At 35.4% G+C, this 26,789-nt stretch overlaps 2 protein-coding genes and 1 long non-coding RNA gene across 3 annotated transcripts; all 3 read right to left on the bottom strand.

Annotated features, from left to right (window-relative positions):
* Nucleotides 1-2,144: 2,144 nt before the first annotated feature.
* On the bottom strand, nt 2,145-2,975 carry LOC124641006. The gene is made up of 3 exons (XR_006985623.1): nt 2,772-2,975; nt 2,485-2,565; nt 2,145-2,240 (listed from the first exon to the last, which is right to left on the bottom strand). It is a non-coding gene; the product is annotated as an uncharacterized LOC124641006 (long non-coding RNA).
* Nucleotides 2,976-6,331: 3,356 nt separating this feature from the next.
* On the bottom strand, nt 6,332-7,376 carry LOC124641023. The gene is made up of 3 exons (XM_047179031.1): nt 7,111-7,376; nt 6,608-6,755; nt 6,332-6,507 (listed from the first exon to the last, which is right to left on the bottom strand). Exons 1-3 carry the CDS (start codon nt 7,336-7,338, stop codon nt 6,332-6,334), a joined length of 552 nt encoding a protein of 183 aa, XP_047034987.1. The 5' UTR covers nt 7,339-7,376.
* Nucleotides 7,377-8,604: 1,228 nt separating this feature from the next.
* On the bottom strand, nt 8,605-15,578 carry LOC124640912. The gene is made up of 4 exons (XM_047178872.1): nt 15,534-15,578; nt 9,271-9,351; nt 9,040-9,184; nt 8,605-8,939 (listed from the first exon to the last, which is right to left on the bottom strand). The coding sequence occupies exons 1-4, from the start codon at nt 15,576-15,578 to the stop codon at nt 8,764-8,766; spliced, it is 447 nt and encodes a 148-aa protein (XP_047034828.1). The 3' UTR covers nt 8,605-8,763.
* Nucleotides 15,579-26,789: the final 11,211 nt, after the last annotated feature.

Here is a 26,789-nt window from a genome sequence, read left to right as displayed (position 1 = left end):
CAATATTTAATACGCTAAATTTGCTGATGAACTATTAAGTGGGCTCCGATTGTACATTTATGTGACATTTGTACACTTGGTAATACTCAACTAAGACGACTTATTTGAATGAAATAATATTACGTGTTTTCAGAAAGAAAAACAATAGAATAGTTGTCTAACCTGAGTTTGCCAGTACTGCAGTACTGCATCATAAAATCGAAACACCCAGGATGGCACGCGGCAGACCAGCGATACTGCTAACTAAAACATAATTTACATAACTGTCAATACTAAAACTTATTCTTTTTAAATCCAACCCAACAGAAAACGTCGGGTCAAGAAAGAGGTATTGTACTTCTATACATAGTAATGTTAGCTGCCAGTAGTTACAAAGAGGGCAGCAGAGACGAGCGACTATAGACACCTCGCCATTCAGCGGCGCATCTATGCTTGGAGGATTCTTTTTTCGAACGTCATTGTGACAAGACATGTTATAGATTGACGGAATAAGATTTTGCCGCGTTTCTGATTAATCTTAGTTGTTTTTCATGTTAAAACTACTTCTTGTTATTTCCACGTTAAACAAACCTGCTTCTAGTTTTTAAGAGTAATATATCGCGTTTAAGTGACGGTTATTAAGAAATAAGTTATATTATGCATAATTCATAAAAACACTCACCGTAAATTGGAACTGTGTATGAATAACGTCGAAACTATCTAGCAGGTTGCTATAGTAACTGATGCATTTTCTGACGATCTTCACGTTTTTCTGCAGCTGATCTTTGCCAACAATTTTGACAGGAACGAAATTGTTTCCTAAGGCGTTTTGAATGACACGCATTCGAGAAAACAATCCAAACACGGATAAGCTAACTGTCAATGAGTTTAAATCTGAGCACATGACCATAATATATATTGAAAGATATGTAGCATCCACCCAATAGTGATATACGATGAATATCCATAAAAGGAAGGTAATATAAATGGGTACTAACACAGCTTGAGTAATGAACGGCAAATTCTTAAAGCCCATGATAGCATCGCTTGTTTTAACGCTGGTAACATACCTTAAAGCTGATTTTTCGGATGTTACAAAACTGTAAATAGCGTCCACAATGTATTGTGTAGCAAGGAGTACAGGAATTACCTTAAAGCTGTGCCAATATAAAGACCTAATAGTTAAATATATGAAAATAATGACAGAGTAAAGCTTAGCGAAGAAGCAAACGTATTTAGAATCACTAATTCTAGAGTAACATCCCAAACTAAGTCTTAAAATTGGTAGAAAATATTCTACACATGTTGAGAGAAATAATTTGAGTTTCAAAAATGTCGCCATTTCGATCGATTTGAAAATAGACTGATATTCAAACGGTAGCACCGCGCTTCGTATGGTACCAACACAGACTGCTGTGTATTCAAATATAGATGCTCATTAAATATCATGGATTAGTATACGTATTCAGTCCATGAACAATTATGTGATGTGAACATCAACAAAAATTATACCCTGCAGAATGTTCTAGAACCATACATTATTTTTAACATCATAAACAGTATAAAAAGAAAACTAATCTGGTAATTGATGTGTCCTGATGGATCGAGGAACTAGTTTCGAGTGTCTGTCTCGTGTGTATGTAGGGTAAATTCCAAATTCCAGGTTGTCTTATACATTATGTGATTTTGGACCGTCGGAGCCAGGAAGAAAACCCACTCTTGCTTACAGCAGTCGCGCTATGTGACTACAACGAAGCAATATACTAACCATACAGGTCTCAAAATAGTCATGTGGTTACAGAAAGACTGAGATAATGAAACAAAAAATATTCAGAAGAAGCTGCTGAAGTGAATCAACTGCATGATGACAATGACGTAGGTGACGCAGAAACTGATTATAGTAATCGGCATGTTGATATCGACGGGCACGGCTCTGCAGATCACGAACTTGAACGGCCGAATGTGGATGTAATGCAGAGCAACCTCCAGCTCAAACGAGAGAGACGGATCTGAAAGTCATTTCAATTGTGCAATTATTTAGTGTGTCTCTTTTGTATCCATTTGTGCAGCCCAGCTTATACATAAATGTTACTTGTAGTTGTAATTGTGTTACCTGAGCAGCGAATCAACTGAGTAACAAGCGTCGCCTTTATTGCATCTATTTCGTTCCTGATTAACTCTGAGACGAAAGCCGGTGTTGCCGTCAAAATAAATAACCAGACGTTTTCTGTTACCAAGGTGATGGCATTAAATGGGATGCTCTGTAACGTATATCAATAATTATAGTATCATTAAATATCATTTAATAAATCCCGTACAGTATTAGATCTGGCGTTTGAACTACTAACATTTATTTATGTGTATGATATGGGCAAACGAGTACCCGGATCGCTTGACAGTAAGTTAGGAAAGTGATGGCAAACTCTTTTTGATCTTTCCCAATTTCATACTTTGTACCATAAACGTTATTAAGAAACACAGATAGATATAATACAGATAACTCACTTGTGCTTGCAGACATAAGTGTACAGCGAAATAATATTGTATCAGCCAGCACGGCACGCGGCAAAGCAACGATGCTGCCATCTACAAAATATATCACGTACACTCTTGTTGACCTTCATACCCACTGGCAATTTATACTTGAAACAGTTACATCTTGCATCAGTACCAGTTACAGTTAGCATCAGTTACAGTAATATCTTGTCGAAAGAAATAGTGATTTGAATGCACAATTCGCATTTGTGGACACAAAGGAGTAATATGAAATTAAATTGTGGTTAAAAACTCACTTTAATCTGAAGGTGCGAGTCAATGAAATCGAAATTATCCAGCAAGTTACTGTAATAACCGACACATTTTCTGACAATCTTCAAGTTTCTTTGCAGCTGCTCTTTGCCGACAATATTGACAGGGACAAAATTGTTCTCAAAAGATTTTTGTATTAGCTGCATTCGCGAATAAAGTCCAAACAGAACGATGCTTACAAAAACTAAAGTGAAATCTAATGACATGGCCATAAATATCGTTGTTGGGTGCAGATCTTCAATAAAAAAATAGTATGCGAAAATTATCCGTAGCAGGAGAGTAATATGAACGGGTATTAACACAGCTTTACTAATGTATGGCAAATTCTTAAAGCCCATGATAGCATCGCTTGTTTTAACGCCAGTGTAAAACTGTAAAGCGTGTTTTTCGGATGTTACAAAGCTGTGGATAGCATTTGTACAGTACTGTATAGTTACGAGTACATAGACGTCGCTATATCCGGGGCCCCAATAAAAAAAGCCAGTAGACGAGATTATGAAAATAATGATACAATACAACTTAGCAAAGTAGCAAACGTATTTAGAATCACTAATTCTGGAGTAGCATCCAAAACCAAGTCTTAAAATTGGTAGAAAATATTCTACACATGTTGAGAGAAATAATTTGAGTTTCGACAATATATCCATTTCGTTCGATATGAGGAAGAACCGCACTTCGTATGATACCAATACAGACTGCTGAGTATTCAAATTTAGATTCACATTAAATATATTCAATGTCATGTAGCAGTAGGTGTATTTTAGTACATTTCTAATTATGTGATATTCTAGAGAAGTCCTTGAGAATGTTCTAGAATCATAAATTATTTCTAAATATTTATACTATTAATTGTACCCTGGTGAGGCCTGCAATTTTCGTCTGTCACCTATGTCAGCAGGAGTCCTATCCCAATCACATCGGAGAAATCTTTAAAAACAGATAATAGTGGTGCAAATATTTATTATAGTATATATCAATTCACGAAACACGGTGGAATCTTAATGGTAACTTAATGCAAAACACTAAACCGCAGATAACCGACAACAACACATGGGATTTAAAGAATATGACTATTATGGGTGATACAATATTCGTGGTTGTAGACTTTAATTAGATTACTGTTGGGGTGCATCGACCACGGATGAGAATTCAGCACATGAAGTCACGTGCTTAGTAAATAAAGGTAGAAATGCAGATTATGACAATAAAAGAGTTAATATCCGTTTACAAGTTGCTGAAGTGAATAAACTGCATGATGACAATGACGTAGGTGATGCAGAAACTGATTATAGTAATCGGCATGTTGATATCGACGGGCACGGCTCTGCAGATCACGAACTTGAACGGCCGAATGTGGATGTAATGCAGAGCAACCTCCAGCTCAGACGAGAGAGACGGATCTGAAAGTCATTTCAACTGTGTTGTTATTTAGCCCTTGTAACCAATTGTGCACCTTACCTTATAAACATGTTACTAGTAGTTATTATTGTGTTACCTGAGCAGCGAACCAACTGAGTAACAAGCGTCGCCTTGATTGCGTCTATTTCGTTACTGATTAATTCTGAGACAATAGCCGGTGACGTCAGCACAAATAAAGACACCATGAATATTATAGTTCGGCCATTCAGAGAATGCGTTCCTGACACGTCGCGATTGAACTGACGACGTAACTTTGCAATGGCGTTGCAGTTACGATAAAAATATTTTTGCTGGTTGTTTACCGTTTTAACAATTGAGGAGCATTAAAACAACATTATTATATCAATAATCAATGAATGTTATTACGTCGTCAGTTCAATCGCGACGTGTCAGGAACGCATTCTCTGAATGGCCGAACTATAGTGTCAAAAAATGGACATCAATTGGGGCAATCTGTAATATAACTTGAATATTTAAATGTGCAGAATCTGTTGGTGAACTATTAAGTGGGTTCCGATTATTAAAATCGGCGATAAGGCAAATAAAGTATTATTCAGAAAGAAAAATAATAGACTAGCTGGCTTACCTGTGTCAGCAAACACTGTTGTATCGAATAATAAAATTCAATCACCAAGCATGCCACGCGGCAGAGCAACGATACTGCTACCTACAAAACATAACACCTACTATATATCTGGCTGAATTACATGAAAAAAATTCTGTCGATTCAAAAACCTCAGCATATTAAATTAAGTCGATCACGCTATACATATAAGTTACTATACTATGTAGAGACAACTGGCACATTTCATAAAATCACTCACCGTAAATTGGAACTCTGTATGAATGGCGTCAAAACTATCTAGCAGGTTGCTATAGTAAACGACGCATTTTCTGACAATCTTTACGTTTTTCTGCAGCTGATCCTTGCCAACAATATTAACAGGAACAAAATTGTTCTCCAAGGCAATATGCATGATACGCATTCGAGAATAAAATCCAATCAGTTGTATGCTTACAGTCACTGTATTTAAATCCGAGCATATGGTCATAATATATTACGAAAGATATAAATCATAAATCCAAAAGTAATAAACATAGAACATCCATAGAAGGACAGTAATATAAATGGGCACTAACACAGCTTTGCTAACGTACGGCAAATTCTTAAAGCCCATGATAGCATCGCTTGTTTTAACGCTTCTAAAAAACCTAAAAGCCTGTTTGTCGGATGTAACAAAACTGTAGATAGCATGCACACTATATTGTGTAGCAAGGAGTATAGAAATGACAGTTAATCTATGCCAATACAAAAAACCCGAAGTCGAGAAAATGAAAATAATGACAGTATAAACTTTAGCGATGTAGCAAACGTAATTAGAATCACTTATTCTGGTGTAGCATCCAAAACCAAGTCTTAAAATTGGTAGAAAATATTCTACACATGTTGAGAGTAATAACTTCAGTTTCAACAATATCTTCATTGTCTTTGAACGGAAGAACCGTGCTTCGTAGAAAGATAGACTGCTGTATATGTTCCAAGACAGACTGCTGTGTGTTCAAGTGTAGATACACATTCACTATCTTCAATATCATATTACATTGGGTGCATATCATTCCATTTCCAATTAAGTGACTTGAACCTTCAATCATTTCAACCATCGGAATAACTAGAACATTCCTATGATTCCGTACATTATTTTTAACATCAGAGGTATGACAAAAAATCTAATCTGATAATTGAAGTATCCTGACGAAGCAAGCAACTTTCGTATGTCTGCCACCTGTGTCGGCAGGGTATTTTCATTAATGACATTAGAATAAAATCATGTAAAGCTGTTAACAATTATATAACATTTATTTCATTATAATTTCAATTAAAAAAAACTTACACTCAGTGCAATATTTAATGCTAACACTAAACCGTACGCAAATATATTAACCGACGAACCAGAGTACAATTCAAAGGCAAATACAAACTATGGTGGGAGGCAACAATGATGTATATGCTTAAAACTATTTATTAGGTAGTATAAGTGGTACACTTCAATAAGGATTATTGTTAACGCGCATTCTTAAGAAAGATTGAAATGCAGATTATGACACTGAAAGAGTTAATATCCGTTTACAAGTTGCTGAAGTGAATAAACTGCATGATGACAATGACGTAGGTGATGCAGAAACTGATTATAGTAATCGGCATGTTGATATTGACGGGCACGGCTCTGCAGATCACGAACTTGAACGGCCGAATGTGGATGTAATGCAGAGCAACCTCCAGCTCAGACGAGAGAGACGGATCTGAAAGCCATTTCAACTGATTTATTATGTAGTTTTCTAATCCACTTAGTGCATCCCGTCAATCTTATAAATATGTTACTCGTACTTATAATTGTGTTACCTGAGCAGCGAACCAACTGAGTAACAAGCGTCGCCTTGATTGCGTCTATTTCGTTACTGATCAATTCTGAGGCAATAGCTGGTGACGTTGTCAAAAATAAAGACCCCAAGTTTTCTATTACCAACTTGAGAACATCAAATGAGAAACCCTGTAATACACTCATAATATAAACGTTTTGCTTTTAGTAAATAATACAAATTATGGCAATGATTTTCGATTTTCAATTTTGACCTTTTAGGTTCAAAATTTAGTGAATTTTATTTGAGGCCAAAAAGAATTTGACTAACCGGAGCTTGCGGGCTTAGCTGTACAATAATATGAAATTCGAGCAACCAAAACGGCACGCGGCAAAGCAACGCAACTGCTACCTAAAAAATAACAATACACTTATAAAAACAACACGACTTCTCAGTATGTCTAAACTAAAACAACGTTTTGTCAATATTGTGTAAACTGCTACATCTGCTTTGTCTAGTTGCTACAATTTTCATTAAAACACTCACCATAACCTGTAACTGTGTTTCAACAGCGTCAAAACTATCTAGCAGGTTGCTATAGTAACTGACGCATTTTCTGACAATCTTCACGTTTTTCTGCAGCTGATCTTGGCCAACAATATTTACAGGAACAAAATTGTTCTCCAAAGTTCTTTGTATCAGCTGCATGCGCTCGTATAGTCCAAAAAACAGTATGCCTGTACACAAGGCATTGAAATCCGTTGCTAAGAGCATAATTATTGTAGGCAGACGTATAAGATCTACCCAGCGATAATATAAAACGAACCCCCATATAAGGTAAAAAATGTAAAGAGGGACTAGTGCTGCATTACGTAGAAATGGCAAATTTTTAAAACCCATGATGGCATCGCTTGTAATAACATGTGTGAAAAAGCGTATAGCATTCTTTTCAGATGTTATGTAGCCGTAGATAACAGTGACACTGTATTGTATCGTGATAAGAATAGCTAACGTGTTAGTAAATCTGAACCAGTAAATAGTACCACCAGCTGCATAGAAGAAAAGAATGATGCAATAAATCTTAGCGATAAAGCAAATGCGATTAGATTCACTAATTTTGCTGTAATATCCAAAAAGAAGTCTTTGAAATGGTAAGATGTGTTCGACACAGGTTGAGAGCAGTAATTTGAATTGTAACAGTTTATCCATGTTGCTCATTTTCGATACAAACAACAACTGATGAAATAAATTGTGGCACGAGAGTTGAATTGACATTAATTTAAATTATTTCGAGGTCTAGAAACACATTAAACTATATGAATAAGTTTATTTTAGTCCTTTACCTAATGTAAGCCACGAGCACATTAATTATTCCTTCTTATTTAGAAAAGTTTCCAGAACATTCTAAAACTAAGTAATTTTTAACAAAGTTTACATCAATCAATGCATTGGATTCGGTAGAAATGGAACTTAATTTTAACTTATGAATTATGAATACAAATATTATCAAGTAGTTTTAACATGCGATAATGAAACCAAAGAGTAGCAATACTACATTTACTGTAAAACACTCAAAAACGGTCAAATCTAAAATTGATAAATATCAATCCAAACACGAATAAATACAAAAAAGTTTAAAAATAACAACACAGGGTATTGGGGGACAGGGTGTATTGACAATGGGTGTATTAATTTTGAAAGAGCACCGGAAACATAACAGGTGCAGGACCCACATTGACGTGCTCTCTTTTGCAAGGGGGTTTATTCATAACCATTTTCCAGACTCCGACTTGCTTTGTGAAAGTTTAAAAAAGATAAAGCTCTTAAAGCGATGTCGGCTCGACCCGGGAATCGAACCCGAAACCTTGCGCACAGCGTTTGCTCTATGCGATAACTCAAACAGACCCATGGAGCGGTTAAAATAGAATTAGATTATAAATTGTGAAATCATCAATGTTAAGTCAGAAGCAGGTAAGAAAGAAACGAAAGATTAGCAAGACAATATTTAATTGAAAACACTCAAATACTATCTATTAAGAAATACTCGTACAATAGTAGTGATTTAAACACGAATAAAAAGAAATAAGTTATAACTAGAACAAGACAGAGTGATTTATCAGAGCAAAGACCAAATTATAAATTGTGTGTCATACTAAAAATTTATTTAATGATTGAAACCACAAAGGATTAAAATATTCATTACAAGTTGCTAAAATGAAGAAACTGCATGATGACAATGACGTTGGTGATGCAGAAACCGATGATAGTAATCGGCATGTTGATATTGACGGGCACGGCTCTGCAGATCACGAACTTGAACGGCCAAATGTGGATGTAATGCAGAGCAACCTCCAGCTCAGACGAGAGAGACGGATCTGAAAGCCATTTCAACTGATTTATTATGTAGTTCTCTAATCCACTTAGTGCATCCCGTCAATCTTATAAATATGTTACTCGTACTTATAATTGTGTTACCTGAGCAGCGAACCAACTGAGTAACAAGCGTCGCCTTGATTGCGTCTATTTCGTTACTGATCAATTCTGAGACAATAGTTGGTGATGTTGCCATAAGTACTGAAAGAATATTGCCTTGTGCTAAAGTAACCGCTTCTTGTTGACCCTGTAAAAATGTTTCAAGCATCAGTGGTAATCATTGTGTGACAAAGAGTTGTTCATTGTGTGACTTAATGTTGATTACTTACTTACCGTTGGTTGTAGAAATATCTTTACAACGGCGTAGAAATTTAGTATCCAAATTGGCGTATTAGTTAGTAGAGCTACTGCAAGCTATAAATGATAATCATGAATTTGGATTTGTTTAGACTATGTTGATCATCTACTTTTTAGATGACCATCATTAAGCTTTCATTTCTAACATTGAAACTGAGGCCAAATAAGATCCGAAAGTAAATCGACGGGTAAAAGGCAAAAGGGGTCAAGCACCACAGATCATATTGTTCAGGAGAGTAAAAAGAAAGTTTTAAAAAATAATATCTCTTTATTGCTTTATTGAATCACATCACAATCTTCAGAAAAGTTTACTAAAATACAATGTTCTTTAATAATTTTACATCAGAATAAGCCTGAGATCAATAGTTTCAAAGATAGATGTCGCTTGACCCCAGGTTTTAACCATGTTTATCGCTTTCGCGAGGGGTCAAGCACCAATATTTAATGTTGGAATATTTAGATTTTGGCCTAAGCTCCAGGCGCTGGCGCGCGCTTAGTGGATCAAATGCAACGTAATGAAAATAAAATTATTTAAGAAAGGGGCCAAGCGCCAATTATGTTTTGTTGTCAATTTTTACTATTGGTGTAAGCGACGTTATAGTTATTAAACAAATAAAAGAAAAATGGATACAAACGACATATTTACTTCTTTTTTTTATTTATGTTTTTAAAATTATGCCAAATGACAAGGCGATACAAAAACGTAATACACAAAATGGTCCTTCAACCAAGCAAGGTAAAGTTGGTGTCGCTTGAGCACTTTTGGCAAGTATCGATTTGGCACTTCAGTACAAATAATTCTTTTGGTGCAAGTGACTTTTTTTCGTGCTAGGAAAACGATATTACGACCATTCGAAAGAGAAAAAATAGTGGAGTTGGGGTCAATAAAAAAGTTAAAATCGCAAAATGTGGCGCTTGACCCCTTTTGCCTTTTTACCGTCGAAATGGTCAGTGGATTGCCTAATTGAGATTTTAGCTTCTGGAAATAAGCTTTAAAAATAATTTAAAACCATATTTTTAACCGACTTCCCTAAAAGGAGGAGGTTCTCAAATCTTTTTTTTTTATGTATGTTCACCGATTACTCGGAGATGCCTCGACCGATTTGCAATTTTTTTTTTGTTAGATAGGGTTTACCTCCCAGGTGGTCCCATAGTCACCAGGTCAGGAGCTGATGATGGCAACCCTGAGAAATCGAGGGCAACTTTCGAAAATTGTAGGCATACGTAGGGTAAAAACTTGACACTAAGACGTATGTCTGATAACACTATGCAATGATGAAGGATTGGAGCTGACCTGATGATGAAGACCAAAGAAGGTCGAGGGAACTTGAACAATGAATGTGTAAACTACCTCGTGTTTGGGCTTATTTTGTTCGTATTGACGAGACCTTTGCAACAGTGAAGGTTTGAAGCTGACCTGATGATGGAGACCAGCGAAGGTCGAGGGAACTCGACAATTGAATATGTAAACTACCTAGTGTTTGGGCTTATATTGTTCGTATTGATGAGATCTTTCCACTGCGGATATGACATGCTGATAGTGACAACTATGCTTGTCACTGAAAAGCTAAAAATAAAAAAACTTTTTACAATCAAATAAAACAGACTCCCAAAAACACTGAAAAGCAAAAAAAAAACTATTCTTAGGTGCATCGGCCTAGAAGTCGGTGGCGTTATAAACTTAGTTATATCCATTAGACACTGACTTCTAGGCCGATGCACCTAAGAATAGTTTTTTTTTGCTTTTCAGTGTTTTTGGGAGTCGGTTTTATTTTTTTGTAAAAAGTTTTTGTAATAAAATGTAGTTTTCGTTAAACAAGATCCCTTTTCCTTAGAAATTTCGCAGAACTACTTACCATCGGTTCAGAAGTTGTGTCTTGAAGTTACTTTCGCGTATATAATATTAGAAAATATTATTACCCGTAGTCATGAGCCCGATCACATCAAGTAACACAATATCACTTATGTATTAGCACACAAACCACAAACCTACTTAGCTGAGTAGCGAATTACAAAACATCTTTACCCACTGAACGAGTGCCTGCGGTGAGGTACATCACATTACCTAATGGATATAACCGCTTAATTATTTAAAGGTTAATTAACATGGCTTTTGCTGGTTTGTTAATTTGCTTGAATAATATTAAGTATGTGGTATAATATTATATCATGTGGGTAAGATTTAAGAAAGCAACACTTGCTTGGCGCGGTCATTCATTTTTTTCTGATCGATACGGATTACTATATTAATCAGTCCTACCTTCGGATCGGATTGGCAAGGGAGTTTGAGAAGATCAGATAGGCTGTCGCCATAGTATTGTAAATCGACATAACAATTACTATTACACAGCTTCTACAAACTTTGATCGGATTGGCAAGGGAGTTTGAGAAGATCAGATAGGCTGTCGCCACAGTATTGTAAATCTACATAACAATCACTATTACACAGCTTCTACAAACTTTAAAATCATATAAATTCAGTGATTTTATATTAATGTACCTTGGCAAAATGTTGAAACTCTTTTGAACAGATTATCTTCCAGATAACCTTCTCCAAAGCACGTTTAAACAGAACCTTTAGATCTCTATACTACCCCATCTTCAAAGCACCTATGTAGTGAAATGGAGTAACAAATCGCCCGCGGCCACAATTTGTCTAATGCGAAACTATAGTGAATACTGTTTGCTTAGCAACCTGGTATACAGTGTGTTTATCATTAATCTGTGTTATTAGTGTGTGGTTTGATTGCAATAACGGAGGAAATAATGCGAAGAGGTTAGTTATGTGACTCTTAATTAATGAAATTATCTACAAGGATCAGATTTTTTAAAGTTGTCTGTAGCTTATAAAAACTTCAAACAATAATTAATATCGGTTTCTTAATAAGTCTGTCTATTTTTTATCGATTAAACATTAATCGAGGTATGGTGAAAGAAAATTTTGAAAAGTCGCACAAAAAATCCGACCATTAATAGTCGCCCTCATCTAGCTAATAAAACTAGCACAAACTTAAATCACATTCACAAAATATTTTGGGAAAATAAATAAGTACAAACAAGGCAAACAGTTCCAAAACAAACTAATACATTTAATCCAACTCACAAATAACTCAACTCCAATGAAAATACGTAGGTGAATATGAAAAGAGATGATATGCCAATTCTCCATGACGAGTATTTGCAAGACAAAGCGCTGAAACAAATGACGGCTATCAATCCCCTTCAAGAGTAAGGAAAAATGAACGGAGATGCCATAATGCAGGTAGGTCAGGCGCCTTCTTCTAGGTCAAATATGTACGGTGGGCAAGACCGAAATGATCATTTATGAAAGGCCTAACGAGGCGTTGGGGTTCTTTTTGGTATTCGTCAACGATAACGATCATCTACGAGTTTGCTAACGAGGCGTTCGGGTTTTTTGAGATCTTTGGTATAATCTAATAATATATATGTCGTAGCGCGAACATCATCAGTATGGCAGTATCATCCGACATCCGTTAGGGTAATCGTACAAAGAGATAACTCAAAACTCAAAAACGTTTATTCAAATTACTAAGAACAAAAGACAGCCCCCAAAACGCCCGCCCTTCGCCACTTCCTATGTGTTTTGGCTGGGGAGAAGAAGTGGCGGAACAAACTCCCTAGCAACACAAGTCTGTCTGTTAGGTTAGAAGAACCGTTACGTTCAGTGACCGTACTATTGACTATCTCCGACATATATATATAGTTGGGCGAAGATCGAGAACGTTCCTGAGCCTCCGAATACCGCATTTTGGCGCACTACTTTCTTAGGAGATATTCCGTCATGGCACCTCCGCTAGTCGTTTTGTACTCCATGCTCCCCTTCCACATCGGTGGGAAATGAAAGCCTAATGTGAGCCATCACATTTGCACACACCCGTTCAATTTTATTTATACGTGAATAGAAGAAGAATATTGGAAATTCTTGAATTTTATTCATATTTTGTTCATGAACTTGCATGGTTAGAAACCGAATGGATGGCCAATGCAACAATTCATAAGATATGCTTATGAGATGACGTGAAAATATGATTAAAAGAGAAGAGACAAATAAGATTCGGAAAGGATATTTGAGTTCTTGAAAAATATTCTATGGGGACTATTAAATTATAAGATTGCAAAAGAAAAAAAACTAAAAGAAAAGGGTATATCAAACGGTTGTAATTTTCTCTCTGCGTATAATAGCTGAGCAGAGATTTATGCCACATCCATCCATCACGAATGTAATGCTCCTTGTACATTTATTTCAAACAAATAACGTCAATTTCTCATACATGTGTGTTGATCATAGTACTTATTTGTCTCTTTTTATCAAATTTAGTATCATTGCCATACATTATCATAGTCAGTGAGAATGAATTTATTCAAACGTCTAATATATTACTGATGTATATTGCGTTTATTTTCTTTCGGTAAGCTTTTCGTATTTGCATAGCTGATGCTTTAAAAGCTAAAAGAAATGTGTTCTTTGCAAGGATGATGGTTCAAGTACATTTAGACCTAAAAGCAGTATCTTTTATTATTATAAACACCAGTTTCTTGCTGATACCTATCAGCATAAAACCAGTGCATTTTGCATTTAAGTATATACACATATTACAAATATGAAGACTGGTTGGTCTGTTTATTTGCTAATTGTTGATCTGGTCTTAACAATTCTTCCAGTCAGTGATTACAAAAGATATTTAGCCATGCTTTCAACTGATAAGATTAGAACTATGTATGTATTTTGATGCAGTATTTCAAGGATCATGGACTTAATACATACGTATTTATTAGTTTCTAAATCCGAAACCGTAATAACATTGTTTTAGACCACATTAAATATGTCTTCCATGACATTGTGTTCTAAAATGAAATACAAGAGTGTATTTAATGTATATGTTACAATCATTCCATGGTCTTGAACCATTCCGTCAGTCTTATTTGATCCAAACAACATGGATACATCGAAAAAACTCAAATTTATTCTGGAAGTTTCCATAGACATCTTTCTCCCACTTACAAGAAACTTACTTGGATATTACACAAAAATTGTTGATTCCAAATACGTTTGCTATTTTTGTAGGCTTTATTGTGTTTTTGTCAACTTTTATTTGGTAACTCAAACTTATTATTTGCATGGGTTTTTTTCTGTGAGAGACCTTATTGTTTTCCAATATAGTGTAGGTGCCATCCTTAGTTTTTTGAAGGCTGACGTATGTGGCGTCGTATTCTACAAGCATTTGATTACAAGCGATGCTATCATGGGCTTCGAAAACGTATTGTTTGGCAAGAGATCTGTAATAGCACTTCTTTATTTTCTTTACATTGCTAGGCAGATAATGGTTTACATTATTTGGTTTGATGCAATGAGTCTCCCCATATATTTTATGTGTGCGGCTTCAGACTTAAATTTTTTGCTTATAAGCATATTCCTAATTAGTATTTTTGGGCGTATGAAGCTATTGAAGAAAGCGTTGGAGAACAATCTCGTCCCGTCTCGTCTCGTCAATATTGTTGGCAAAGAGCAGCTCGACAAAAATGTGAATATTGTTAGAAAATGCGTCGGTTACTATACTAATATGATAGACGCTTGGAACATTGTTGATAACGACATGCAGATTATGGTAAGTAGTTCTGCGAAATTTCTAAGGAAAAGGGATCTTGTTTAACGAAAACTACATTTTATTACAAAAACTTTTTACAAAAAAATAAAACCGACTCCCAAAAACACTGAAAAGCAAAAAAAAACTATTCTTAGGTGCATCGGCCTAGAAGTCAGTGTCTAATGGATATAACTAAGTTTATAACGCCACCGACTTCTAGGCCGATGCACCTAAGAATAGTTTTTTTTTTGCTTTTCAGTGTTTTTGGGAGTCTGTTTTATTTGATTGTAAAAAGTTTTTTTATTTTTAGCTTTTCAGTGACAAGCATAGTTGTCACTGAAAAGCTAAAAATAAAAAAACTTTTTACAATCAAATAAAACAGACTCCCAAAAACACTGAAAAGCAAAAAAAAAACTATTCTTAGGTGCATCGGCCTAGAAGTCGGTGGCGTTATAAACTTAGTTATATCCATTAGACACTGACTTCTAGGCCGATGCACCTAAGAATAGTTTTTTTTTGCTTTTCAGTGTTTTTGGGAGTCGGTTTTATTTTTTTGTAAAAAGTTTTTGTAATAAAATGTAGTTTTCGTTAAACAAGATCCCTTTTCCTTAGAAATTTCGCAGAACTACTTACCATAATCTGCATGTCGTTATCAACAATGTTCCAAGCGTCTATCATATTAGTATAGTAACCGACGCATTTTCTAACAATATTCACATTTTTGTCGAGCTGCTCTTTGCCAACAATATTGACGAGACGAGACGGGACGAGATTGTTCTCCAACGCTTTCTTCAATAGCTTCATACGCCCAAAAATACTAATTAGGAATATGCTTATAAGCAAAAAATTTAAGTCTGAAGCCGCACACATAAAATATATGGGGAGACTCATTGCATCAAACCAAATAATGTAAACCATTATCTGCCTAGCAATGTAAAGAAAATAAAGAAGTGCTATTACAGATCTCTTGCCAAACAATACGTTTTCGAAGCCCATGATAGCATCGCTTGTAATCAAATGCTTGTAGAATACGACGCCACATACGTCAGCCTTCAAAAAACTAAGGATGGCACCTACACTATATTGGAAAACAATAAGGTCTCTCACAGAAAAAAACCCATGCAAATAATAAGTTTGAGTTACCAAATAAAAGTTGACAAAAACACAATAAAGCCTACAAAAATAGCAAACGTATTTGGAATCAACAATTTTTGTGTAATATCCAAGTAAGTTTCTTGTAAGTGGGAGAAAGATGTCTATGGAAACTTCCAGAATAAATTTGAGTTTTTTCGATGTATCCATGTTGTTTGGATCAAATAAGACTGACGGAATGGTTCAAGACCATGGAATGATTGTAACATATACATTAAATACACTCTTGTATTTCATTTTAGAACACAATGTCATGGAAGACATATTTAATGTGGTCTAAAACAATGTTATTACGGTTTCGGATTTAGAAACTAATAAATACGTATGTATTAAGTCCATGATCCTTGAAATACTGCATCAAAATACATACATAGTTCTAATCTTATCAGTTGAAAGCATGGCTAAATATCTTTTGTAATCACTGACTGGAAGAATTGTTAAGACCAGATCAACAATTAGCAAATAAACAGACCAACCAGTCTTCATATTTGTAATATGTGTATATACTTAAATGCAAAATGCACTGGTTTTATGCTGATAGGTATCAGCAAGAAACTGGTGTTTATAATAATAAAAGATACTGCTTTTAGGTCTAAATGTACTTGAACCATCATCCTTGCAAAGAACACATTTCTTTTAGCTTTTAAAGCATCAGCTATGCAAATACGAAAAGCTTACCGAAAGAAAATAAACGCAATATACATCAGTAATATATTAGACGTTTGAATAAATTCATTCTCACTGACTATGATAATGTATGGCAATGATACTAAATTTGATAAAAAGAGACAAATAAGTACTATGATCAACACACATGTATGAGAAATTGACGTTATTTGTTTGAAATAAATGTACAAGGAGCATTACATTCGTGATGGATGGATGTGGCATAAATCTCTGCTCAGCTATTATACGCAGAGAGAAAATTACAACCGTTTGATATACCCTTTTCTTTTAGTTTTTTTTCTTTTGCAATCTTATAATTTAATAGTCCCCATAGAATATTTTTCAAGAACTCAAATATCCTTTCCGAATCTTATTTGTCTCTTCTCTTTTAATCATATTTTCACGTCATCTCATAAGCATATCTTATGAATTGTTGCATTGGCCATCCATTCGGTTTCTAACCATGCAAGTTCATGAACAAAATATGAATAAAATTCAAGAATTTCCAATATTCTTCTTCTATTCACGTATAAATAAAATTGAACGGGTGTGTGCAAATGTGATGGCTCACATTAGGCTTTCATTTCCCACCGATGTGGAAGGGGAGCATGGAGTACAAAACGACTAGCGGAGGTGCCATGACGGAATATCTCCTAAGAAAGTAGTGCGCCAAAATGCGGTATTCGGAGGCTCAGGAACGTTCTCGATCTTCGCCCAACTATATATATATGTCGGAGATAGTCAATAGTACGGTCACTGAACGTAACGGTTCTTCTAACCTAACAGACAGACTTGTGTTGCTAGGGAGTTTGTTCCGCCACTTCTTCTCCCCAGCCAAAACACATAGGAAGTGGCGAAGGGCGGGCGTTTTGGGGGCTGTCTTTTGTTCTTAGTAATTTGAATAAACGTTTTTGAGTTTTGAGTTATCTCTTTGTACGATTACCCTAACGGATGTCGGATGATACTGCCATACTGATGATGTTCGCGCTACGACATATATATTATTAGATTATACCAAAGATCTCAAAAAACCCGAACGCCTCGTTAGCAAACTCGTAGATGATCGTTATCGTTGACGAATACCAAAAAGAACCCCAACGCCTCGTTAGGCCTTTCATAAATGATCATTTCGGTCTTGCCCACCGTACATATTTGACCTAGAAGAAGGCGCCTGACCTACCTGCATTATGGCATCTCCGTTCATTTTTCCTTACTCTTGAAGGGGATTGATAGCCGTCATTTGTTTCAGCGCTTTGTCTTGCAAATACTCGTCATGGAGAATTGGCATATCATCTCTTTTCATATTCACCTACGTATTTTCATTGGAGTTGAGTTATTTGTGAGTTGGATTAAATGTATTAGTTTGTTTTGGAACTGTTTGCCTTGTTTGTACTTATTTATTTTCCCAAAATATTTTGTGAATGTGATTTAAGTTTGTGCTAGTTTTATTAGCTAGATGAGGGCGACTATTAATGGTCGGATTTTTTGTGCGACTTTTCAAAATTTTCTTTCACCATACCTCGATTAATGTTTAATCGATAAAAAATAGACAGACTTATTAAGAAACCGATATTAATTATTGTTTGAAGTTTTTATAAGCTACAGACAACTTTAAAAAATCTGATCCTTGTAGATAATTTCATTAATTAAGAGTCACATAACTAACCTCTTCGCATTATTTCCTCCGTTATTGCAATCAAACCACACACTAATAACACAGATTAATGATAAACACACTGTATACCAGGTTGCTAAGCAAACAGTATTCACTATAGTTTCGCATTAGACAAATTGTGGCCGCGGGCGATTTGTTACTCCATTTCACTACATAGGTGCTTTGAAGATGGGGTAGTATAGAGATCTAAAGGTTCTGTTTAAACGTGCTTTGGAGAAGGTTATCTGGAAGATAATCTGTTCAAAAGAGTTTCAACATTTTGCCAAGGTACATTAATATAAAATCACTGAATTTATATGATTTTAAAGTTTGTAGAAGCTGTGTAATAGTGATTGTTATGTAGATTTACAATACTGTGGCGACAGCCTATCTGATCTTCTCAAACTCCCTTGCCAATCCGATCAAAGTTTGTAGAAGCTGTGTAATAGTAATTGTTATGTCGATTTACAATACTATGGCGACAGCCTATCTGATCTTCTCAAACTCCCTTGCCAATCCGATCCGAAGGTAGGACTGATTAATATAGTAATCCGTATCGATCAGAAAAAAATGAATGACCGCGCCAAGCAAGTGTTGCTTTCTTAAATCTTACCCACATGATATAATATTATACCACATACTTAATATTATTCAAGCAAATTAACAAACCAGCAAAAGCCATGTTAATTAACCTTTAAATAATTAAGCGGTTATATCCATTAGGTAATGTGATGTACCTCACCGCAGGCACTCGTTCAGTGGGTAAAGATGTTTTGTAATTCGCTACTCAGCTAAGTAGGTTTGTGGTTTGTGTGCTAATACATAAGTGATATTGTGTTACTTGATGTGATCGGGCTCATGACTACGGGTAATAATATTTTCTAATATTATATACGCGAAAGTAACTTCAAGACACAACTTCTGAACCGATGTATAGGGAAAATAGGGATTGGGCTACTTTTTATGTAGGTGCAGAAAGTACGTAGTTCTCTCGTGACGTGAATTTAGCCTATAACTTGCCTCGGTAAATGGGCAGAACACTGTAACGTTCTTTAAATCGGATCAGTAGTTTCTGACATTAGCGCGTTCAAGCGAACAGACTTTTCAACTTTATAATATTACTAGCTTTCCGCCCGCGGCTTCGCCCGCGTGGAATTCGGTTCACCCCTCCCGCTGTGGGTTAGCAGCGGTGAGGGAGTGTCAGACTCTTACTGACTAAAATCGTCGTGTTCCGTCCTAGGCCTTTTATATACCAGGGCCGCGGTACCTCTTTCGAACAACCCGCAGCCGCGGCTGGCCCTGGCGCTACTGGGCCCCACTGATTTCAAAACAGACTAATTCGCGGCGAACCTTAACACCACGATACAGAAAAGCACAACGCCATCTATCGAGCTATCGGGAAGCTCGCGATTGAACAATGAGCTACAGGTTAAAGCGCGAGATATCATTGCACTTCTTACGTATCTTAAAAAAAACAACGTCACCACGTTTTAAAAAGCTATCATTCCACTTCTTATGTATTTTAAAAACACATCGTTACCACGTTTTAAAAACACCCAGCGCCATCTATCGCATACCTCAAGAACGAAATAACTTAACTAATACTTATACCAATTAGTAATTCGTTGAATTATAGTTAATTCAGGATAAGTAGATGTAAAAAAAACAGTTAAGACGATAAAACAAATCGTACGTCATCCCTCGGGAATTCCTCATTTTCGAGGATTCATTATCGTATCATTTAGCTTCTAAATTTATATGTTCATATTCGTTTGCAATATATAAGTAGATGTAAAAAAAAACAGTTTAGACGATTAAACAAATTGTACATCATCCCTCGGGAATTCCTCATTTTCGGGGATTCATTATCGTATCATTTAGCTTCTAAATTTACATGTTTATATTCGTTTGCAATATATTACCTTGTTTTAAACGACACACAGCGCCATCTACAATCCATCCATCAAGCAAACAATATTTTTGTTTTCCCTCGGGAATATCTATTTTTTTCGGGATAAAAAGTACCCTATTATTTAATCCGGACTTCTAACTTTACGTCTGCAAAATTTCAAAGCAATCGGTTCAGTAGTTACGGCGTGAAAGCGGAACAAACAAACAAACAAACAAACAAACTCACTTTCCGATTTATAATATTAGTAAGGATTATTGCTATATCTGTATAAATTATACAAAAATTTCATGTTTACCCTACGAATGATCCGTGTGTGCTCAAATATACGATCGAAGGCAATAGACAGTTTCACGGGTGAATGGAATCCCATAAAATGCTATGAATGCATCGAATTTGAGATGGTGACGAGCTTTACGACTCGCTCAATGGATTTTATGATATTCGCTTATATAGTTATTGCCTAGTTTACATGTCTGTAAAATATGGATTAGTTGAGTTCGATATGGATAGGATATCCGCAGTTGCCATTACAACTATTTTACCGACTTCCCAAAATGAGCTCTTCACCCAGATTTTTAGTGGCTTAGCATATAGTTTTCTTTCTTGTTTTGAATAAAACGAAAGGATCATCATGAAATTAACTGTTAAAACTTTGTTTATATTTATTCTTAATTTCGTAAATTGCAACGAACGTCGGATAACCCTATCAGTACCATGATTACCTACAAACATACATACATATTGTTATTCATAGTGGTAGCTAAGTACTTCACAATAAAAAACGAAGCGAAAAATAAAATCCCGCCTAAACCGCTGCACCTGCGTCGGCCATTTTGAATTTATCCCGCGCCATCTTGTTTCGCCGCCGCCTGACGGATTACTCTGCAGATTTTAATTTGAAATAATAAAGCATTCTTTTCCTCTGAAGTTTGTAATTATTTTATTAGTGTTATTAGCTGATGGGGGCAATTAGAAAGAATGGGATGGATTAAGTTCTAATTAGTGGCGTTTTATATTTCTTTGTTTTGGTATTCTTTTTTTGAAATGTGAATTTAAAATATGAATGTAATATTCCTTTTTTAGGTATAAAAACACAAAGATCCCGACGAATTGAGAACCTCCTCCTTTTTGAGAAGTCGGTTAATCAATTTTTCACTTATGATAAAACATATTTGGATAAGTAAATACACAGGACTTTGTAGATAAGGGTATTAAAACTAGTAAGTTTTCTAAAAGTCGACTAAACATATTATTTACCTTTACACACTCACAAAAAAAAAACAACCAAAGTTTTAACATAGAATTTTCAAGTAAATAAATAAATAAATAATGTCGGGACACCTTTTCACACACGGTTGGTTAGCCCCATGGTAAGTTATTAATTAACTTGTGTTATGGGTGCTAACACAACTGATAAACTACATATAGCTACACATATACATATTTATAAATACATATTGTAACACCCAGACCACGGCCAACAAGCATGCTCATCACACAAATGTCGACCGAACCGGGAATCGAACCCAGGACCTCAGATTCGGCAGTCCGGCTTGGTGACCATTGCGCCATAGAGGTCGTCAAAGTTAAAATAAACATTTGAAATAACTTCCTTGGCGAACAATTCATCAAAACTATTTTATACACTCTCTTCTCAGTGTTTTCTCGCCATTTTTAATCTGAGGATCGCATTAAACTTGATACTTTGTTTCAAATTGCATTTTCTGACGGCTCTTGTAAAAACTTATACATAATGCATGTTTTGCCTGCAGCTGGATAAATCTGCTACTATGAGTCTTGGAGTAAATAAAAACAAGTGTGTACTAAAATGAGTTGTATGCTTCCATCTTTGACAACTTCATAAAGAAGTAGAAAAATATTGATATGAGACCACACAACACGAAATAATAAGTTATGAAGTGACAAGAAAAATTAAAAAGTGAGAAAGCGAGTTTCTTATCCCCTTACATAAAAAAACGGCCAGCTGAACCAATTGAGGTGATATTTTAAAGTAAAGTATTTTAAAGTCCCGAGGTAGTTACAGGTTATTCATGCTTACATACTTACTGGCTATTTTTCCAGTTACGAAAAAAAAACGCGGAGAATTTTACACAGTCTATTTCTATATTGTTACAAAAGAGAGTTTTCATGATTCAAGTGCTTGCGTCCATTAGTAGGAACCAAGGTGGTGTATAAAACAAAGATAGCACTACCCGTGCAACTGAAATGCAGTCGGCTTATCGGACTGCACCGTTCTCGATTTCACAGCGCCCCGAGCTTTGCTCGTAACTCGAATCGTTTCTTATTATCTAACTGACGTTTATATTAGAGTTTAGTACCTAAATATGGTATGTGGAACTTGTGGCTAAGTTTCAGTCAAGACAGATCGTAAAGTTAAGCAACGCTTGGCGTGATCGGTCTATAAATGGGTGACCATATTGTCATGAAGAGTTCTTCTGTGTTTTGGAATGGGTGCCGGCTCTCATTTGAACAACTGTGATAGTCAGTAGTAGATCAACAAATAATAACAACAATTGCTTCAAAAGTTTTTGTAAGACAAACTAAAAATAAAAAAGTACCTAAGCTTAAATTCATTTCAATTCAATTCAAGTGGTATTTAAGTTGCCTTGTATCAAATGTTTTTTATTTGTAAAGAACATGAAATATGAGAATAACTTAAAGCTACATTATTAATGCATAGCTAAATTAAGTACCATCAAAATTACTTAATGAACAAATAGTAATTTTGAGAAACCTAAGTACATATTTTCTGAATACATTGTCCAGTCTAATATTTGAGAATTGAATAATTTACATCCACATTTGTGTTTCGAGTTAATTATTTATTTAGGATAATGTGTGGGCTCTTTTAATTTGTGCAAAAAAGATTTGTTAATTAGCTAATGGGGTATTAATTATTATGAGCTTTGTTCCCTTCTTCGCGTTTATTTGTGGGATAAGTTTTTTCTGCTGTAATACGTGATGTAACATTTGGACAAGATTTGAAACGTTATAAATAACAATGTCCCTTTGTTCATTTGAAGAGAAAACAATTATTTGTTGGTATGTTAAGTACACCGAAACTCTTGAAGAGTTAAAAAAAACAACCCCTATTGGAAAGCTGCTCTCTTCGCGCGTAGCGTAGGCTATATTTCAATGCGGTACGGGCAGAACTTCTCACCGTATGTGGGTGAAATCGCAGGAAAACGGCTAGTAAAGCAAGTATATTATATCTATCACTGTTGGACACACAACTAAATTTAGTTAAGACTGATTCTCCATCACACAACCAATCATTACATTAGCAAAGTTATACTTGATATAATCTAAAGACAAAGCGGTCAGTTACACAATATTACTATAATGATGTCCTGCGGGTCTACAAACGATCCCATTACATAGTTTGTGGTATTGTAATTAATCTACGTACTTAGTATTACCTTGTTAAACAGTATCTATATTGTAAGGATTAGATAATTGTGTAACTTAGACAATACAAACTGTTTCTCCCGGTTTTAGAGTAGATTTTCAACAGTGAAAGAATTTTAAACAGTGAATAGGTTCCGTAGCTAAGGTAGGTAACTTTTTGCCATACCAAAGTACTATGAAACTTTACTTTGATTCTTTCAACATGGCTCAACAGTGGCAAAACTTCATATGAAAGCCCTTGAGCACTTTATTTCGATTCCAGCGCGAACATAATACTTTGGACCTTTTAATACTGTTACAGCCTTTTATCGTCCCACTGCTGGGCACAGGCCTCCTCTCACAAGGAGAAGGATTACCATATAACATTTAAAAAAAATCGATTCACTTGATTATTTTTCTTTCATCATTATTTCCTAAACAACAGATCCGCTGAAATTTCAAAAACGAACGCGCAAAAAATATACAACAATTCGTCATTTTTTCTGCTTACATTCAACAAAAAATATATAAAAAAATTATCTGTATCATAAAAATCATGAATATATCATGTTTTATGGGTTTATAACCTAGCAGGTAGTTCTATTGTGCATCGAAGGGTTAGCAGTGATCTATGACGTCATAAAGGTATGTTAGGGTTAGTTTTGCTGTGTCGGCAGTAAATATTTTTATTTACGAACCGCATTTTAAGTACGCCATATTTTTATGGTTACGATATATTTATTTGCGTAAAAAGATTTGTTGGGTTCAAATATTTTAGTTTGTCCTGGTTCTTGAATTCAATCTCTGCATCTAACTTGAGTATACTTAACTGTTGTAGTAAAATGTTGAGAGTAAAATTGTAACATAAGGTTAATTATTTGTCGTGATTTTGATCTTCTTCACGTACCTACCTACATGGATGAAAAACCCATTTTCTTTTATAATTATATGACGTGTCAAGAAAAATAATCATTGATATTAAATTTAAACGGAAAGTAATTCACGGAAGCTACTATTATACATCATTTCTCTGAGGGATGGCATCAGAAATGAGGTAATCCGTCAGAGAACCAAGGTCATCGACATAGCCCACCGAATCAGCAAGCTGAAGTGGCAGTGGGCTGGCCATATTAGCCGAAGAACCGATAACCGTTGGGGTAAACGAGTTCTAGAGTGGAGACCACGCCTCGGCAAACGTAGTGTAGGACGTCCTCAGGCACGGTGGAGTGATGACTTGCGCAAGACGGCTGGCAGGAGCTGGATGCGAGAAGCCGAAAATCGATCTCAGTGGCGTGCACTTGGAGAGGCCTATGTCCAGCAGTGGACTGCGATAGGCTGATGATGATGATGATGACTATTATACAATTCAAAAAAAATATCATTGATATCAAATTCAAAGGGGTGAAGTAAATCACGGAATCTACTATTATACAATTCACGACTCAAACAGCTGCTTTATTAGACACACACTTACTCCTTACACATAAGTAATTAACTATTAAGTTAACTCAGACAGTTAATCCGTCGTCATTACTAAAGATTTAACCCTTACACTTTATTACCTGTGCAGTCCTCAATGGCTAACCCTGCCGAGACTAACTTTATTTCGGTCCATTCGACCCTTCAAATCCCTATTTAATGACCAGCCTTTGGGGGTGTAGTCGGGTTGATGTTGTTGCGTTTGTCCCTTTCAGTATTTTTCTTGAAGCCAACGCAATTATTAAATAACGGTAAAACACGACATAATAAATCAGTCAACATTAATTTAATTTGAGTTAGTGTAAAAAAAGTTTCCTGAATTGTAGATAACTTGAGAGTATTTTGATGGTACCTATTTCTAAAAGATATTTGAACTACATTTTTTATTATTATTTAATCATCTTATTTTCAACTCAATTTTTGCACAGTCACATAAAATAAAGTCTATTTTATGAAGGCACATAAAAGGCATTCAGCTGTCGTTGTATTAAAACAATCGTCAGTCGAAAGCCACTTACAACATTCTCGAACAAACTTCAAAACAATACTACTCGCATCTAATCCAGTTACCTTAACGCGAGCACCCTAATACGCCGTCCGTATAATTTTCACATACGTCTGTCTGTCCACACAATATCACTATATTTACATAGTCCCTTTGTTTGACGCGTAATTACTGAGCCCCGCCTGATGTATCCGGGACTGTCAACAGTATCGGTTACTTTGCCCGGTATTACCGTGGAAATTACCGTGATTACAACACTGTTAGGCATATAGGACTGATAGTTAAGCTAACGATGACGATTTAGTGTTAGAGAGCTTTGTTGTTAAGTTCTCGTCATATCGATCTGGATTTGACATGGAAACCTTTTTTTTTTCGAGCAAGGTTGCCCACGAATACCATTGCAAAGTTCCGCTTCAATTTCAAGTGAGCTACGAGAGTCTTGTCATTCATATTTTTTTTATACTTGACTCACTTTAAGCGGTAACTACATATTTAGTGTTTTTGCTATAAAAAAAACTTGAGATTGAGATTGAATGCGTTATTTGGCCACGGCTGTGGTATTCAAAGGAGATATGCCAACTAAGTGCTATCTAAGAGTTGTTATAATTAAACGTTGACTTATCGTTGTAACCGTCAAAACGTAAAATAACACAATATAATTATAATATTAATACAATTAGGAAAAGATATAGGTAAGTCATATTTATACAAATAATCAATGCTACAATAATCGGATCGCATCAACCAATTATCTAAAGAGGGTGACACACATGCACACACACACACACATGTCTAATTAGCCGCATGATTGACTTATCCTTACCACTAATTGCCCGTGGCCAGTGGGTAATGAAAAAACCTTTGCTGCCTTTTGAATAAAGTCATTCGCTGGAAAATTGTCATATATTGCCTCCGGCTTGTTTTGTGGAATAGAATAGAATGTAATCGATATTTTTTTGTTGTTATTTAGTAAGTTTTTTCAGTAGAAAAACTGTTAGTCTACGAGTGAGATACTTAAATAGAAATTAAAATGGTTAAAGGGAATGTTAAATTCCCTGATAAGACCAGTAGTGAGATATCAGAAAAAAATATATAGTGTTAAAAAAACAAGTT

This window comes from Helicoverpa zea, chromosome 21 (genome assembly GCF_022581195.2).
Source record: "Helicoverpa zea isolate HzStark_Cry1AcR chromosome 21, ilHelZeax1.1, whole genome shotgun sequence".
In the NCBI taxonomy this organism is placed as follows: domain Eukaryota; kingdom Metazoa; phylum Arthropoda; class Insecta; order Lepidoptera; family Noctuidae; genus Helicoverpa; species Helicoverpa zea.
Note: the sequence above shows the minus strand (reverse complement) of the source record. Positions and strands in the feature narration are given on the sequence as shown.

Bases quoted from the DNA above. Each gene is read 5' to 3' on its own strand.
- LOC124641023 (XM_047179031.1), bottom strand. From the start codon at position 7,338: ATGCTCTTAGCAACGGATTTCAATGCCTTGTGTACAGGCATACTGTTT. The intron at 6,756-7,110 runs GTGAGTGTTTTA...AGTGTATTACAG, and splicing joins AAACACAGTTACAGGTTATG to GGTTTCTCATTTGATGTTCT. The intron at 6,508-6,607 runs GTAACACAATTA...AATGGCTTTCAG, and splicing joins TCAGTTGGTTCGCTGCTCAG to ATCCGTCTCTCTCGTCTGAG.
- LOC124640912 (XM_047178872.1), bottom strand. From the start codon at position 15,578: ATGATAGACGCTTGGAACATTGTTGATAACGACATGCAGATTATG. The intron at 9,185-9,270 runs GTAAGTAAGTAA...ACATTTTTACAG, and splicing joins AGATATTTCTACAACCAACG to GGTCAACAAGAAGCGGTTAC. The intron at 8,940-9,039 runs GTAACACAATTA...AATGGCTTTCAG, and splicing joins TCAGTTGGTTCGCTGCTCAG to ATCCGTCTCTCTCGTCTGAG.